The 17,191-nt window shown below is 40.2% G+C and overlaps 1 protein-coding gene across 2 annotated transcripts in view; it reads right to left on the bottom strand.

Annotated features, from left to right (window-relative positions):
* Positions 1-16,868, bottom strand: part of LOC138202315 (myosin-16) — a 55,142-nt gene extending 38,274 nt beyond the window's left edge. The window contains exons 1-3 of one of the 2 annotated variants that reach the window (XM_069156230.1): positions 16,734-16,868; positions 3,424-3,651; positions 227-331 (exon numbers count right to left, since the gene is read on the bottom strand). In XM_069156230.1, coding sequence (XP_069012331.1) covers positions 227-331; positions 3,424-3,651; positions 16,734-16,865 — 465 coding nt within the window. In that variant the 5' untranslated portion in view covers positions 16,866-16,868. Of the gene's footprint in view, positions 1-226; positions 332-3,423; positions 3,652-5,957; positions 6,632-16,733 lie in introns of those variants that run through there. The other variant, XM_069156228.1, reaches the window with a different exon arrangement.
* Positions 16,869-17,191: the final 323 nt, after the last annotated feature.

The raw sequence follows: 17,191 nt of genomic DNA, 5'->3' as shown, positions 1-17,191 counted from the left end.
GTGATCACACAAAAAAGTGATATTGCTTGCATTATGGGAAATGTAGTTTTCAGTGTGTTTGGAGCTTGGCCAAACAAGAAACTAGTCGGGATTTTGTTGTCCCTGCTGCATTAAACTCTGACTATTGTGCCTGTGTAAAACTACACCACTGGAGTGGTTCTTAAATAGTGCATATTGTGTATCAGTATCCTACTCTGAACCCCAACAACACTCACGGCAGGCTTACCTGGCTGAGCTCCACCAGATGTTCTTTCTCCTTCTGGAGCTTCTGCACCGCTCCGTCCCTTTGAAAAAGCTGCTCCGACAGCCTCCTCACCTCACTGTCTGACAACTACAAAGAGAGGGAGCGGGCGTAAATTTACAGCTACTAACAATAACAATTTATAACATGTTGGACTTCACATCATATTAGATAAAATGATACGTGACTTTAGTCGCCTCAAAAAAATTATTCCTAACATTAGTCTGCACATGCAAAACTTTGTTCTAATCTCGCTCTGCTGGAAGCCTTTTGTCTGTGGTTATTGATGTTTTCCTCTCGGGCAAGCAGCCATGATAGCTTGTGAATACAGTGGTTTCAGTCTGTGGGCTCCGTCTATGCAGCCGCACCGTAAAACAAATATCTCCTTTCATGACAGAAACAGATGTCATTATTTTGCCTCTTTCTAATAGACATCAAAGCTTGTTCTTTGCATGTGAGATCCAAGCTCTGAATACACAAAGACCAAATCAGACAAGTGTGATAGTTAAGAATTTGTGAGGCAGCAGGACTGACATACATGGAGGTGTTAGGGACATAAATATGTTTTATAATGAATTCCAGAATGTACTATTAGTCAAATCCTTTTCTCCTTTGGATCAAACACATCATTTCCAGCTACATGGGCTGTTATGACAGCATACCACAAACATCAGACATGGCCACGTATTTCCTTTTCAAAGCCTTGTGTCAATTCTGGTATCAAACAGGTCTGATCTTGTTGCATCCGCTGTGCCAGAGCCCTCACACACTTCCCTCCTACCGTATCTGTACCATGTGGGAGAACAATTAACCAAGAAACCCTCCATAGAACTACAGGATCTAGTTCTTAACTTCATGTCCCTGATCTAATTGATTAGAGTAAATATCAAAGGCTAAATCAACTCCACCCTGCTCCACTGAGAACTCTGGTGCCACCTTCACATACAGTGTTGTGAGTGCAGCACATTCTTGTGGCATTCCTGAACAAAGATAGCATCTTAATCCTTTAATACAGTCAGTGGGACAGATAAGGGGAGTTAGGTGAGGGGGCTGCGACAGAGATATCTGCACAAAGGAGAGTGTGCTTCATCACTGCCGGAAAAATGTGCCTACTTTAAGAGTTCAAGTGGGACTCAGCAGGAATACATTTAAACTGTGACTGGAAATTTATAACAAAAGAAATAGGTAATACTCAACCTAGTTCAACCAAAATCTATATTTGTGTATCATCAGCATATCATCAGAGATTGTAACTGATGATATCACCTATTGGGAGCATGCATTAGGGAAAAGCAGGGGGACCCAGGCAACTACCTTGTGGAACACCACAAAACACACTAGTAATAATACCAAAAAATATAAATGCTTCATTTTTTCCTTGTTAAACAGGCCGTCTTGATACATGTTGATACATGTTTTATTTGCATCTTAACTGCAAAGAGCTCTGTACATTACTGCATACTGCCCTACAGCGTTCCTCAGTACAGCAGTGGGGCAGCCTGTGTGTTGCCTGCGAGGGAAAATCGAGTGCAAAAACTCCATTTAATACAGACAATTAAAGTTATTGTTTTGAGTTTCATGTACTAGTTGTTGGACAGCAACTCACTGCCAATCAAGCACCCTACACACCCTACAGTATGACATCGGGAAGTTGACAAAGGTTAATTTCACACTCAATTTAAGTTTCTTGTGAAACTGAAGAACAGGTTGTTTTCTTAACTTAACTGCATAAACCTACATGGAAAAGAACAACAAAGAGAAAAAGGTTGCACTTAATAGCTTCCAAATTGATCTATATAATAACATTATGCTTATTTGCTTTCTTGTTTGAGTAAGATTAGAAAATTGATACCACACTCACGTCCATGTGCTAAACAGGAGGCTACCACATGCAGCTTGCTAACCTCACTTGGAACAGGAACTCAATGCCCAAACACGGAATAGTTTAAGACTTTGTTGAAACTCAGATTTCTGTTATCTGAGACTTAACAATCCACAGTCAAAATAAACTGTATACTTTGATTTAAAAGACTAGAGTTACTACAAAAAAGGGTAGTGGCATGTGTTTTCTATTTCAAGCATTCCAGTTTCACTTTAAAACCATCATCTCAAACAAGTTGAGGCATTCAGACGCATAATAAATTCAAGACGTACCAGCTGATTGTTTATTTGCATTGCTCCTGATGATCATTTAAAAGTAACTTGAAACAGCTTTTGTTCAAAAATGAGAAGAAAAAAAATGAAACTGTAATGAACTGTTGAATTTCAAAATGACGTGATGAGGAACAGACTTGCCTTGAAATAAAGCAGAGGGCAATCTTGAAGGGATAATTATATTTAGAAGTGGGGTTGTATGCAGTACTTAGTTCATGTAGTACCTGCAGTAGATGCAGGTCGGCACGTCTCCAGTTTGGATAAGCAGGCAGCTGTACTGAAATATAAGCTAAGCAATGTACTGCTTTGGACGTGACCAGCAACAAAACATAGTTTTACCATCTAAAGAAAAGCCACCTAAAAAAATTCATATCACATACATTTAGAATATTTTCACTGTTTTACCTTGTCATCAAACAGCCCTTCCCAACGGGGAACTGGAGCTGTTATATTGCTCTCTACAAAAGCACCAGACTCCCTTTACAACAGAAGTGATTTTACCTTACAGAACACAGGAGTCTACTGCTGCCTTGATCAGTTAGCTTATTTGTGTTACTATGTGACTTTGGTGTTATTTTGAATCCAGACTAACATGTTGAGATAAGAAAAATAGAAAAATAAAAGTTATCTCTTTAAAATTCTATTCCAGCTTGATCTAATACTTAGCTGACCTTCCAATAAGCTAATAAATACAAATGGAGGAGGACACTATTTGTCAAAGCTGTGCTAAGATACTGTAGCATCTGAAAAACAGTATGTGGAAGCATTTTGGGTTTCGCAAAAGTATCAACAACAATAACCAGAATAATGCTAACATATTTATTTAAAAATATTGGCTCAAATTCATTAAAACTTCACATTTTGGAGAAGGGACAGCTCTAATGTCCCATTGTGGATTAACTCTCCTTTTATATGGTAAAATTATGAATATCAGAATCTTCTTGCAACTTTACTTAATGACATAATGCATAAAATTCATCAGTGGTTCAAGGAGGCTGTCTTGTGGCCAAGATCCCGAAATGTTGTACCTGTTTATCCTGGTCAGCCACAGTCAGGGCGCTCTCCAGTTCATCCAGGTCTCGTCTCAGGCTGCTGCACTCGGCCTGCAGCCGGTCCCTGTGGAGGGCGAGCTGGGCTGAGCAGGCCTCCTCCTCCTCCAGACGGTCCGAGATGCCTGACAGCTGGTGCTCCAGCTCACACCGGGCCTTCTCCAGATGGACACAGTGCTGCTCAGACGCCTGGCCGCTCTCCTGCTCCTACGGGTTTGCAAAACCAAGTGTGAAAATTAAATTCGATTATGTTTTCATTATTGTGTATCTGCAAATGTGCACGGCACAGATTTTTGGCTGGCTGAAATACATTTTGTGCCAGATATATTATCAATCATTTTCTTTGTCCAATTTTACACTCTACATAATTTAAAGCTGCATTAAGTTGTTGGGTCTGAGTGTAGCAACTTTTTTTTTTATTTTTTTTTTTTAAATCATTCAATTTCTGTCATTATTTGTTTTTATACTTTTTAAAGCACTTGAACTTCAACAACAATCCTGTCACATTACATCTGCATAAAAAAAATAAAAATCCTTTCATTGTATCTTAATATGCTTTAAACTAAATTGTAGAGATACTTTAATTCTGTAGAATAGATTAACTAATCAGAGTTTAAGAAGGAAAAGGAGTGAAGTCAAGTGAGGTTAGAAAAATGAGCTAAAGTCTAAAGGATAAAAGTTGAATGAAGGGATTAGCTGAATAAAAGAAGCTGGAGCAAACATCAAGACAATTAGTTGATGCAAAGAGGATCTTACCGCAGGTTATTGCACAAGATGAAACTTATCCTCCTTCGAGTCGGAAGAAATGTTTTCTTTGTTAGTTTGCACTTGCCTTAATATAGCAGAGCAAAGAGTAAACACAGTGACGCGCAGTACTGACCAGATAAGCAAGTTCTACCAAACGCCAGATCACTCAGTCAACTGCCATTCATAACAGGAGAGAAAGGATCTGATTGTGAGAGGCTGCTCTGGTTGCTGTTACTTTCTTATGGGCCAGTCATCATGGGCAAAGCATTTGGAACGATCTAATAGCATACCCAAATATCTGGGCATTTGTGAAATCATCAGCCGACCACATTTCCATCTGCATTTATTTCCATAAAAGTACTTGGTTTGAGTTCTTTCCATGCCGTTTTGAAACCTCATCACATAATTTTCTTTCTTGTGCTATAAGCTGTTTGCACCTTTAATAACACTTCCACTGTGTTTCTACTGAACAGGTGTCAGCAGGTATGAATGGAATACAAGCCCATTCAACACTAAAAGGACATGCACACACAAATGCACGTCTGCACATATATTCATGGATATGGAGTAAATACTAAAACCAGCGCAAACATATTGTCATTGTACACAAACTTTTCAGGTACAGGTGCTCCAAAGGTAGAAATCTTAAAGTAAAAGAAAAAAACAACAACATCAAAATGACAAAGGAGCATTTTGTTAGACGTAACCTGTTACATGAGTCCAGTTCCCCCTTAGCTGTCATGTCTAAACGTTAATGTGATTTGAGTTGACTAGATTATAACATTATCTCTTCATTTTTTAATATAATTGAACAGTCAAAGTTTGGTAAAGTTTACATTAATATTCCTACCGTTTGGAGGCAGAGCCTGGATGTTCCAGCCAAGTATTCATTACATTTAGCAAACTATTTTAACCTTTTTATTTTGATTTCCCTGTAAACATTTTACACAAGTTATATATAATTACAGCTATTTACTTTTTTTTTTCTTTTTTTTTCTTTTTTTTTTATTGATCACCTATGGTGACTACAATTATTACTTTTAACAAGGGGGAGCTGGAAATTCTGTGGCCAAAATGTTTTAAATTAAAGCAAAAGCAACAAACAACAAAATATAGCACACATTAGGTTAAAACCAGCTTTGGTGAGGCAGGATAGTTTGGTAATAAAAATCTGTGCTTATGTTTTTCACATAAACTGATTGCTTAGTTTAATATAGATGAACATATTTACATTAACAACAGTTAGCCTACAATACAGCTACCTTTATAATTTTAGAGCATGAAGATAACTTACATTTTTATTTTCTTTAATTTAAAAAAAGTCTTTGATTAATTTTTTTTTATTATTAGCTTACATTAATCTTTGGAACATGCTATTTTGTCATGTCACAACAGGTGTAACTAATGAAATAAGCAATGGCTGAATTTCATTTAGCTGCTTCAGTTCGAGGTCCTGACACATTGTCATGGTTTACTAGCCTGGTGCAAACCAGACCCAATTTCCGGCACTTGTCGCTGACTGGCCCGCCCTTCTGAGGGGCTGAACAAACGCTAATACAAGTTCCCAGACTGTGTTCACAGTCAAGAAAACTGAAGCTATGAGCAACAGTTGACGCAGCCAGGCTATTGGTTTAGTAGGACACTTGAACAGAACAGGCTAAGTCAAATTGATTTGCTGTAAAAAAGGACTTCTGAATTTCAACATCAGCTTTCCCATTACCATGTGTTCTCCAAAATCAACCCCACATATGGTATTGGTTACCCACAGCTGCTAATCTGTGCTCCAGTGTGGTGCTATAGCCATCCCAATCCAGTTCCTCAAGTTCTGGTTCTGCTCCAGTATCTGCATGGTTCCCATTGGCTTCCTCAGAGTCATCAGAGAGGGAGTGGCAATGCTGACGTTGCCTCACAGACATCATTGCGGTGATACTTCCTCCAGTTGACACACTGTCTCGTTTTGCAGACTCCACTTGTTAAGCAATGCAGCAATTTGCCCGACAGATTTTCTGTGCTCCTCCAAAGAGGCTTAATCACGTCTTTTTCTCTTTCCTTGATTGGCATGCAGCTGTTCTGGTTGTTCCAGGTGGGTTTGAACAGGATTAAGAGTAATAATTCACTCCCTGGTGGTTCTCCGGTCTGTACTCTCCCAGCAGATCCTCTCTCGCATAACACACTTGTAGCTCTGCTTACCTGTGTTTGCCTTCCACACACTACTTAATCTGCCAGACGTCTCTGTCTCCTTTGCTTTTGTCTTCTCTCTCTTGCTCTTTCTCTCCTTCTCAATCAACCTTTCATATGGTTTTCATTTTAGGGTGAATACTGCTGAAATCCAAATATTCCTCCATAACTTAGGTCCAGTCAGTAATCCACTGACGGTAGCCACCGCTCCGTCCACTTTTAGAGTTTCACCACAACGACCACTTCTCCTGCCTTCTTTCACTAGTCTCCTCCTCCAGAAACAGGTGGCTCTACCCAGTTTCATGAGCGGGGATCCAGAGGTGTCCCAGAGGGGCCGTGGCCGGTGTAGGATGTCAGATCAGAAGAAAAGCCTGTAATGTTGTCCCGTGCTGCCTTCAGTGGTGCCACAGCCCAGAAAAGACAAGAAAAACAAGGGCAGTAGTCCAGAGTCAGAATGCTTTTTCTCCTCTCAGTTATTATTGACATAAATGTCTTGTGCGGCTACGCCCACATGGTCCCCCACAATGCAACGGCATTCATCTTTGCGAAGACAACAAGGCATATTGTGCTTTAGAATCAAGTGTGGAAGTTTTTCTTGAATGAAGTCAGAATGAAGAGACGATGCATTTTCCTTCCTAGAATTAACATCAATCAGGGTCACAAGATGGGATCATGTTTAAGTATTTTATAATAGAAGTGAAATTTAGGCATTCATTCCAAACCAATTTTAGCTACAGTACTCTTGGTACTAGAAACCAGACACAATCTGAAAATGTGTGGAAAAACTTAAAAACTGATTCCTGACATTGGTAATAGTAAAGCGTGACTAATATAGGAAAACGTTTTCCTTTTTACAAATTAGAAACAGTCGACTAATCTCAGGCTTTTCTGGAGTTTTGACCATATCACATGGTTTTCAGTTGCTGATATATCACAACAGGAATAAAACCTGCAGATATATTTTTACTTTACCATATTTTAACATACAACAGTATCTTTATACCTTCAAGATATACTTTTAATATGCAAACATGTGCACAGATTGCAGATTTGAAAAAACATGGTTGCCATTAATTTCAGACCATTTATGGCATAAATAGCAAAGCTCATGCATGTGCAATGACGTGAAAATTAGAACATACTTGTAGATGAGGGAGTCAGAAAACTACACCATTTGTTGTACATGCCCCCAAGGCAAATTCCAGCATATTCGCTGTACAGAGCTTGACAGTTACAGTGAATCTCACTCTAAACCTTGAGGAAATGCAATAATAGGTGACCTTTGAGATTACATAAAGTTAGAATAACACTGAATCTAAAACTGCTCAGAAGAAAAAACAACCATGTGAGCGAGGATAAGCACTGTGCCAGTGCCACTGAGCCGTGGAAGACATCCAGACACCAAAATCACAGGATTTCTGAGAATTCAGAAAGTTGTATTTTGACAATGTGGTCTGGGTTCTTGTGCAGAGAGGCAGCACAGAGGTCTATTCATGTTACTCCCACTTGAGCTGGGGAAGCCTGAGACACTGAGCTCACCCAGGCTGCGCCCTCAGACACCACCCATATCCAACACCAACACTCCCATATCTGACAAGGAGGCTGCCAGTGAATCAAATATGCAGCTCATTTAAATCTTTATCAGATTTGAATCATATCAACACTGAGCTTCGAACCAAGGAACACCATGAAGGAAAGCCAATTTCCTGTTTACACTGTTGTTTTTAAGTCTTATCCATTCATTCTTTCATTCATCAAGAGATCTGAATTGCAGTTAGCAGTTTATAGTGAATACGGAGAAATAGGGTATGTAAGGGCATTACTGAAAAGCCCTCCGGTTACACAGATGATCTCTGACTTGGCCAAATACAACCCGTATAGTGCGTTCAAATTATTGCCTCCATAGGTACGTTGTCACCTCTGCTAAAACTCTATAAAGTTGTCAGAGTGTCGGTTTTTTGGGTCTGGTCTCAACACAAGGGTAAATTGTTGTTGTACTCGACAATCACAAAGACAAGGTGATGGATCAATTATTTGTTTGTTGAAGCACTGGATGGTGGGTTGTGATTGGCTGAGCCTATAGGTAATTGCATCTTTAGTTTAACAAATCTGAACTTCATGGACGCCCTCGTGGCTGTATGAGGAGAGCTGGACATGGCATTACCATTCAGCTTTGCTGCCAATTTTTCCCAAAGGTTTCCAGAAGTATTGCAATGAAAAAGAATCCTCTGTGGCCCTCAAAGCATTTTCCCCATAACTGCAATATAAAAGAACATGTCTGTAAACCTGATGACACCTCCAACTGCAAATATGGTCAGTCTTTAACAGGGGTGGGCAATTAATTTTCCCAAGGGGCCTCATGAGAAACTGGGACTGTTGTGGAGGGCCAACGCCAGGGCGTTCAGACCATTAGCTCGCTCGGTGAGACGTTTAGGGAACATCTGTAAATTGGGCTACTGAAAATGACCTGGGTTACACATGCATGATGTACACTTATTTACATTTGATTCCTAATTTACCATTGAACTCACGCGGGCCGGTCAGGGACAGCCAAAGGGCCGGATGTGGATGTGTACAATGCTCAGGTCTGGTCTTTACTTTATCTGCTAAGATTTAAATTCACAAACCGCTCATATTTGCAAAACCTCCCAAGTGTCTACAAAAGTGAGTTGTGTTTTGACAATGTCATCATAATGTAAAGTCTATGGTCCAAGCAGAAACCCAGAGGCCTGACTGGTACATGAGCTAATCTGAAAGGCTCAAACACCCCCAAATAGTACCTTATTCTTTGGCAAATAGGCAGGAGTTTTAAATGTACATGAAGTGCGAGTGCCAGATAATATGTATGGCCGCTATATCATCAGTTGTAGTTTATAGATTTGCAATGCTGTGCATATGTAGCAATAAAGCTGCAGTATGGAAACCATGTAAGTCAGAGACCCCTATACTGAAAGCAAGCTACACTTTTTTTTTTTAAACTTTGTAATACCATTTAGAAATTAAATGCTATCATTTTAACTGGAAGCTAGTTCCACAGAATGCAGGTCTGTAGCTATTTGTGGCTATTTCCTGGAAGCAGTGTGTAGCAGAGAAAACCCATTACATACCATATTGAAAGATTATCACTATAAAAGATTGTTCCATTTGTTTTTCGTTAGGTTATAGGTCAGAAAACAAAGTCCAGGACACGACCAGATTTTGACCAGATGATGATGCCAGACAAAAAGATCATGATAAGTAAACTCATCAGTAGAAACTGTCCGGGAACCATCAATGTCTTCTCATTTTTTGTAGAAATAAAAAAAACAAAAAAAAAACAACAACCACCCAATCTAATGTAAGCAATAGGGAAAAACGTAAGGAATCAACAAAGTAATGGCAATCCATCCAATGTCGCCTCTGCCGTAGCTTAGCATGTTAGCATGGTGATGCTAAATAGCCCTAAAGTGTAAAGTACAGCTGAGACTTTTGGTCAAAATTTCCACTACTTGGCACAGCAAGAAAAGTGATGGAATATTCAGGGGACGATGAATATCTGTACCAATAGTTGTTAACATCTAGCATGTTACTATAGTAAAGATCAGAAGGTCACTGAAGCCAGTTCCTAGAGAAAGGCAAAAAAGCAAGTGAACAGGAAAGCTGAAATCAAAGCTCACAGCAGAGTGAAAGAGAACATTGGAACAGTTTTGAGAGTAAAACATCTGAAACAGCCGTCAGTATCTTCCTTTTAAACTTCCACCAAATATTCACCTAAAAGTTTATCTCATCTGACCAATTCGTTCTTGCATTCATTTCCTTCCTTCCCTCCTTCGCCCTTTAACATCAAATCAGTCTTCCATTCCCCAGACTCTGTCCTGCCCTCTACACCCTCATTCATCTCCCCCTGCCAGTCTTTTGTCCCACACTTTGCCTCAGGATCCAGAAATTTCAGAGTTGGTCCAGACTGAAAGTTTTTCCACATGCAGAACTGGGGCATCTGGACAGCTCTGCAGGAAAGCACATTTATTTCCCATTAGCAGTAATTGAGGACTAAACAGTCGACTTTTCTCTGCTTATATCCATTTGTAACAAAGACGGTTACAATAGTAGAAGCAAAGAAAAATATTTTGTATGTTTTTTCTTGCAGCGTCAATCCTCAAATTCCTGATTTAGTTTGAGTGTCTATGTTTTTATTGGTGTTTTTGCACTACGCTTGTGAATATGAGTCGATGGTGCCTTCATGTCTTTTCCCTCTGCTTTTTCCCATAGTGTCCCTTTTCAGCTCCACTTGCGTGCTGCAAGTGGAGCAGAAAAGTTGAGGACAGAAAATTCCACCATTTTAATTCATACTGAAATATCTCAGCAACTTTTGGAAGGATTGCTATGACATTTTTTAAAGATATTCATGGTCCGCAGAATGAGTCATACAGAGTTTGGTGATCAGCTTTCTTATCCCGTCAAGAAATTAACATTTATGGTGAAACGTGGCAATAAAGGTATGACATTGGTGAGGGGTTTTGAGTGGCATTCACATATAAAAAGGGGCCGGACTTCATATTCATGGGGGTTTTGCACCGTGACTTCTAATACGACGTTCTGAGGCATCTGAGGGAAAACATTCAGCAAAAACAACCTGAACTGGATTATGAATACTATTTATTGTTGAACGTACAATTGTTTCTGATAGTATGATAATTCTTCTTTTGTTGTCCAATTATTTGATTTGCAGCATCAGGCAAAGCTGCTTCAAGCATGTTGCTAGTATGTAGCTAAAAGCACTACTTTCTTAACCTAAGTCAAGCTTCGTAGAGTTGCTGGCATTGCTTTAGGCTCTTTGTCATTTTTAAGCAAACTACCAACCTCTTCCTCAGGAAATATGAAATTTGAGAATTAAAAGTTGCTTCCAGTGAACCATATATACATAACACCAGGTAGTAGATAAACAGGCTGGGTTGGATCTTAAAGCTTAATATCAGAAAATGGTAGCAAGAAAGAGGAAAAGTATTTTTCTTTAGATTTTTGTAGACAATAGCTCAATGAAATTGAAATACTTTTTAGGCATTTATGAAGAGTAAACTGAAAGAATGTCAGTCTGTGAAGACAGTGTTGACCTAATGGGGCAGAAGTGCATTAAGGTTGATTAACAAGGAGGAATTTATTGTACCCTCGATGAAAGATGTGCGAGGTGTCCCTCCAGCTTCAGCTAACGATGGGAATAATGAGGAGTGGGACGAACTTCCACTGGAAAACTGGAAGCCTTCCTTTCAGGCTGCAGCAGCACTAAATAGCTCTGACAAAGGGTCTCATTTCTCACTGCAATTAAATCTGGAGGGCTCCAAGATTACGTTGGCTAAACGTCTCTTCCACAGATTAACTTCATTATGGTTGGCTAATCTAAGCGGTGACACACAGACAAAGATGATCAGTGACACATGAATTATATCCCGACAGCGGTAAAACAGAGTGACATCTCCTTGAAATGGTTTACAATATGTTCCATGGAAGCTGTGTGAAGAGTCTGCGAAGGCACTCAGCACCAGTAATGACTGAATCCCGTGGACAACCCTGCAGCGCTTTCCACAAACACTGGCCACTCGACACTCCAACACCAAATCCTCTGCCTCCAGGAGAGATTAACTTTCTCACATACTCCAACAAAATGATCACTATCACCGATGTTGAAGTTATCCTGAAGCATTTGAATGCTTCTCCAAATAAAAAGCATTCCTTCAGTGCAATGCAGACAACAGTTAATTTGCTTTAAAGCTTTCTACGGACAGAAAGGTGTATGCCAAACAACATAAGTTCATTTAAACAAAGGGGAATTAGCCTTTTTTTTGGTTTAGTAAAGGTTTGATGCTGTTTGCTTGACATGATATGGATTACTACAGTAATTGACTGGAGCTACCTCTGTTTCTGGAAACAGGTGGAGTATTTCCCTAAAACAGTTATTGGTAGTGTAAAAGTAGTACATTAAAGTTTCAATCACGTTGTTTTTGACACTTTCAACTTTTGGCACGTGTTGCATATCAAGACGACAGCAGACACACAACATCAGCATTCATTTGGAATTTGGCTTGTGGACACCAAATAAGTATAACTTCGGTATTTGCTCTCTCCTAAACTCTGTTTGGATCTCTGCTCTGAAGCTGCCAGATGGTAAACTATGTTCCCTAACTAGTCTCTATGTCTGCCATTTAGTGATGAGCGGGTACTTTACATCCGGCATGAAGCCAATAATGTGCCTTGGCAGCACAGGCCCACTGTTGCCTACCCATACATGTTTGCTCAAAATACATGTAACAATAAAAACATAATAAAAAGGAATTAATCCAAACTCAATTGTGTGTTAAATTTGTCTTGATCAAAACAGAATTCAAAACAGTTTTGTGAAATCTCTGGAATGTAATTGTTCCCTTTGGTACCAACACATTTCTCTGCACTGCCTTCACTTAGGGGCTTATTTTAAAAGAGCAATAATTGAGAAAGGGACACTTCGCAGCATCCATCAACCAAATCCACCCAGCCCAGTTCTTCAGACTCGGTAGGCCAGACGGAGGTTAGCCTGCACGCTTTCTCCCCAATGCTTTCTCCTGGTCAGCCTGCCGTGGAATCACCTGCCGATTTATCTGAAATTGATGAACCAGATTCACAGCCAAATTTGAAAGTGTTTGCCTGCACACTCAAGAATGGTACTTCTCATCGAAATGGTAAGGGCAGGGTCATCAGGCATGTGAAAAGCGCCACATAAATGATTCCCACACAGTTTCACTGGACAAGTTTTAAGGGGACATGGCTGGCCAAATGGCAGGTCGGGGAAACGTGTTAAATCAAATAAACCGTGACGCCATGTACTATCCATTAGAGAGGAATCTGGGCCATCTAGAAATCATTTTGGATATTTTCCAGGTGGGCCGAGCAGGACATCTCCTTTTGTGGACACACCGAAAAATGCAGATGCTCCCAAAAAGGTCAACTTTATAGAATTGTCCAAATCACCCAGAGCTGATTTTTTTGAGTACATCTGATGAGCAGGTACAAAATGAGCTGCTGGAGTCAGCAGCCTCCTCACTGTGGTGCAGAAGATCAAAGCAGAAGTCAGTGAAACACCAGGAAACTTCTGTGCCCTTATGCCAGACGGATATAGGGAAGAGTCAAAACGTGAACTCGGTTTGTGTGAGATATGTTCATACACATAAAATAAAAGAACAAGCACAAGTGGCACAAGCACTAGTGGTATTTCAGAGAATATATTGCAGGTGATTAAACCATTTCAACTTGACTCATCCTCACTCAGTTATGTCAGGAAACCAGGGAGGTGTGCATGTGAAACAAACTGTCCACTGTAATTCTAATTGACTAAATTTGGCCCTTTGTGCAGCATCAAACATGTCTGGGTACATTAGCACAATCTTTGACACACTGAACAAAGTTTCATTTGTTCAGCAAACATGCAAGCTTTGTGGAATCACAAAATTAGCTCCATCCAGATCACCCGTGCTTGGAACTTGAATGATCCATAGACCGCTGGAGCTCCAAATGAGGAGCTGAAGGCAAAATATTACATTGCTTGATTTAATATTAGAAGTACTTGTTGAGTGTCTCAAAATAAGTGGGCAAATGAAGGTTTAAACACAGTTCCAGCTCCAATAAATTCCAACAATGAAGTTCATACTCTTGCTCATTGCCTTTGGAATACTATTTCAAATGTTTTTTGCCATTTGAAACAATATTCCAAATGAAACACGGGCAGTCTCTGAGTGCATTGATTTCATTGAAGCACTAAAAGAGAGCTTCACTTGGAACAGAGACAACACAAAGTCTGATTTTGGACAAGAGATGAAGCTAACAGAAAGGTTGATGCAGAAAAATGGGATCAAGAGTTGGGCCAAGAGACAGAACACTTGCTGCAAGGCTCAGGGGATATTTGGTCTCAACTAGTTTGGGAAAAGCAACAAGTGTGAGAAATAATGATGATCTACGACACATCTGGAACAATAAGAGCCGACAGAGCTAGACAATCGTTTCCAGGAGGACCAGTATCACGATCACGTCTCCGCTGAGGATTCTGAATTAACAGTTTCACAGTGTCTGTGCCGGAAAGTAGCAAATGGGCTGGAATTTCCATCCTCCAGCAAAGTATTGGACACTTGTACTCCTACATTTTTCCAAACCTAAAAAAACTCCTTATCATCACCCTACCTATGACCTCTTGTAGTGTTGAAGCTGTTCTTCACTGCAGGTTGGATTAAAACAGACATCATAGCATCCATGAATACCCATCTCAACATCATATCCTCCATGTCGTCTGAAAAGGAACTTTCTGACTCTTTGGACTATGATGAGATAATGTGTTCTTAAATACCTTATTTTGTAGTCCACTAAAATGTCCTAATTTTTCACAGCTTCATTAAGTACATTCACGAAAAGTAATGTCATGGTGTGCATTATCCGTATAAGCCGACTGTTAATACGTTACATAATTTACTGTTATTCAAATTTCCACACAGAAGCCAAACTTTAGGGTATCAAGCAGACTTGATGTAGTTGATTTCATAGAAATGAAAGAGTGTGTTGTACTTTTTCAATTCAATCAATGCTCAACTGGGTGGTTTTAATTTCCTTATACTGCTAATTTGCATAAACAGCAGCTTGCATATTTATTTGTGAGTTGACCATGAGACCGAAGCAGCAATAGCTGTAATGAATGCACGAGGGATACGTTACATGAGGGACTAATGTATGTTAACTCGTGAAATTTAACACCTTCTCCGCTCTCAAATCACATATTTATAATATTGTCGTCATTATACTTGTTTGAGCCGATCAGTTTCTCGTTACAGTTCTTCAAATAGGGCACTTCTGTCATTCGGCTTTTCAAATGATGTACAACCCTCCTAATTCCCATCACCATCTGATCCATCTATTTTTCTTGGGACCCTCAACTGAAGTCCAATCATCCCGTCATCTCAAATGATGCTCACCTCTGAGTCTGGTTCTGTTGCAGGTTTCTTCCTGTTAAAAGGCACTTTTTTTTTCCTTCGAGCTGTCGCTCATGTTGGAATTGAATTGTTGGGTTTCCATCTTAGGTGCCTGAGATGTGTTACGTGTTGATTTGGTGCTATTTAAAAGAAATATTTGGAAATCTGCATCCCGCCCTTTGCGACCTCCAGCGTCTCGGCTCCGGCTGCTGTCCTGTCACCTACATACATTTGGAACATAGCTTGATGAAGCGGCTGTGCATTTTAAAAGTCTGACCACGAAAAATCTATAAGTCAAAGTGACAGGACTTCAATAAATAGTTATTCACTCCTTATAATCTCTCTTTTATTGAACTAATGCTCTGTTGGTTGAGCCTGTAGGCACAGCTTTTTTGTTGCCTTTGTGATACAGAATTTTGTAAACAACAAACTGTTCTGTCAGTTTGTCTATGTTTGTCCTTTTTTGGAGTTTAAGTTTTGTATTAGTCCTTTTTCTAGAAAAATATTCTCTACTCATTCTTGTATTGGCCCACCCAAAGGGCAATTGCAGCCTGTGCCCCTATTGTACAGCCAGTTTTTGTAAAAAATGTTTTAAACAAAAACAGCTGCCTGCCACGAAACGAGAGGGAATCCAATCAGGAGAGTTGAAAGCTGTAAAACCAAAACAACGAGTTGAAAGAAGCTAAAAAGCTCCGCTATTGCAGAGTTTGTGATATATCGTTGTGGATTACCCTACTCCTTTCACATTAGTCTTTTGTCTGTTCATAAAAATAAAATTAAAAAAAAAATTATCTAGTGCAGATTTAAATTGTCATTAAGTGAAAAACTAGTTTTTTTGAATTGACCTCAACAGTTTTTTAGGGCAATCAAATTACAACTGCTGCTTTTATGGACTGACAAGAATGCGGATGTGTATTTCTCACCATAAAACGTCCTCCCAAGAGAAGGGGATGTGCCACTCACGCAGTCCTCCTTGCAGTAAACCAATCATATAGTAAGCCTCGGGCCAGGAAACAGCGTGGTGCCTCACAGCACTGTGACAGCAGTCTGAGCAAAGAATACACTCTGTGCTCGCTCTCAATAAAATGATCAGCTGGAAAATAGTCAACACAGCAGTAAAAACCCACAGCATTAAAACAAGCTTGAACACAGCGACTGCCATGATGGCTCCATCTCTCTCTCTCTCCCTCTGCTAAGGTATCATTATCCACTTAATTTCATCCACCCGGGGTCGGTATAATGACCACGTTCAAAATCCCTTATCGAGCAGAAATTCAGACTTAATCACAAATTATGTGAGCTTTAAAGTATCAAGTTAGTGAAACAAAAGAGGAAATACTTTTTTAAGGGGAAAAAGAGCGAGAATGAAGGAGAAGCAGAGAGGGAGATGCAGCAGAGACTTACAGCTCGGTATTTAGTGGCCACCTCATTCTTTTCCTTGTTAAGCTGGCCGTTCTGCTCCTCTAGCTCGCGGACCTTGGAGAGGAGCCGGTCACTCTGCTCTAAGGCTCTCCTCAGCTCCTCTCTCTCCCTCATCCCTGCCTACTCTGCATGAACGTGCTGCAGCGACAGAGACCCGACCTGCAACAGCTCTCACACACATGCACAAATTCAGACACACACACGTACAGAGGGCTTGATATTTCAGCTTGGCTGCCTTCGGCTCTCCGACTGAGTCTCTCTCACTTTTGTTCACTTCTGTCTGGAGTGTGAACTGCACCCCCACCTCCTCCACCCCGACCCCAGTCCCCACGTCTCTCTCCTTCATCCACAGCTGACACACAAGCACAAGCACACACGCCACAGGTTTGCCCTCCAAAACACATCCATGTGCGTGTGTGAACAAACATGTGCCCACGGTT

The sequence above is a fragment of the Embiotoca jacksoni genome, unplaced genomic scaffold (assembly GCF_022577435.1).
Source record: "Embiotoca jacksoni isolate LCO1_2020_lvr unplaced genomic scaffold, fEmbJac1.0.p SCAF_20, whole genome shotgun sequence".
Lineage (NCBI taxonomy): Eukaryota > Metazoa > Chordata > Actinopteri > Embiotocidae > Embiotoca > Embiotoca jacksoni.
The sequence above is the reverse complement of the archived record's forward strand: the minus strand, read 5'-3'. Positions and strand labels throughout refer to the sequence as shown.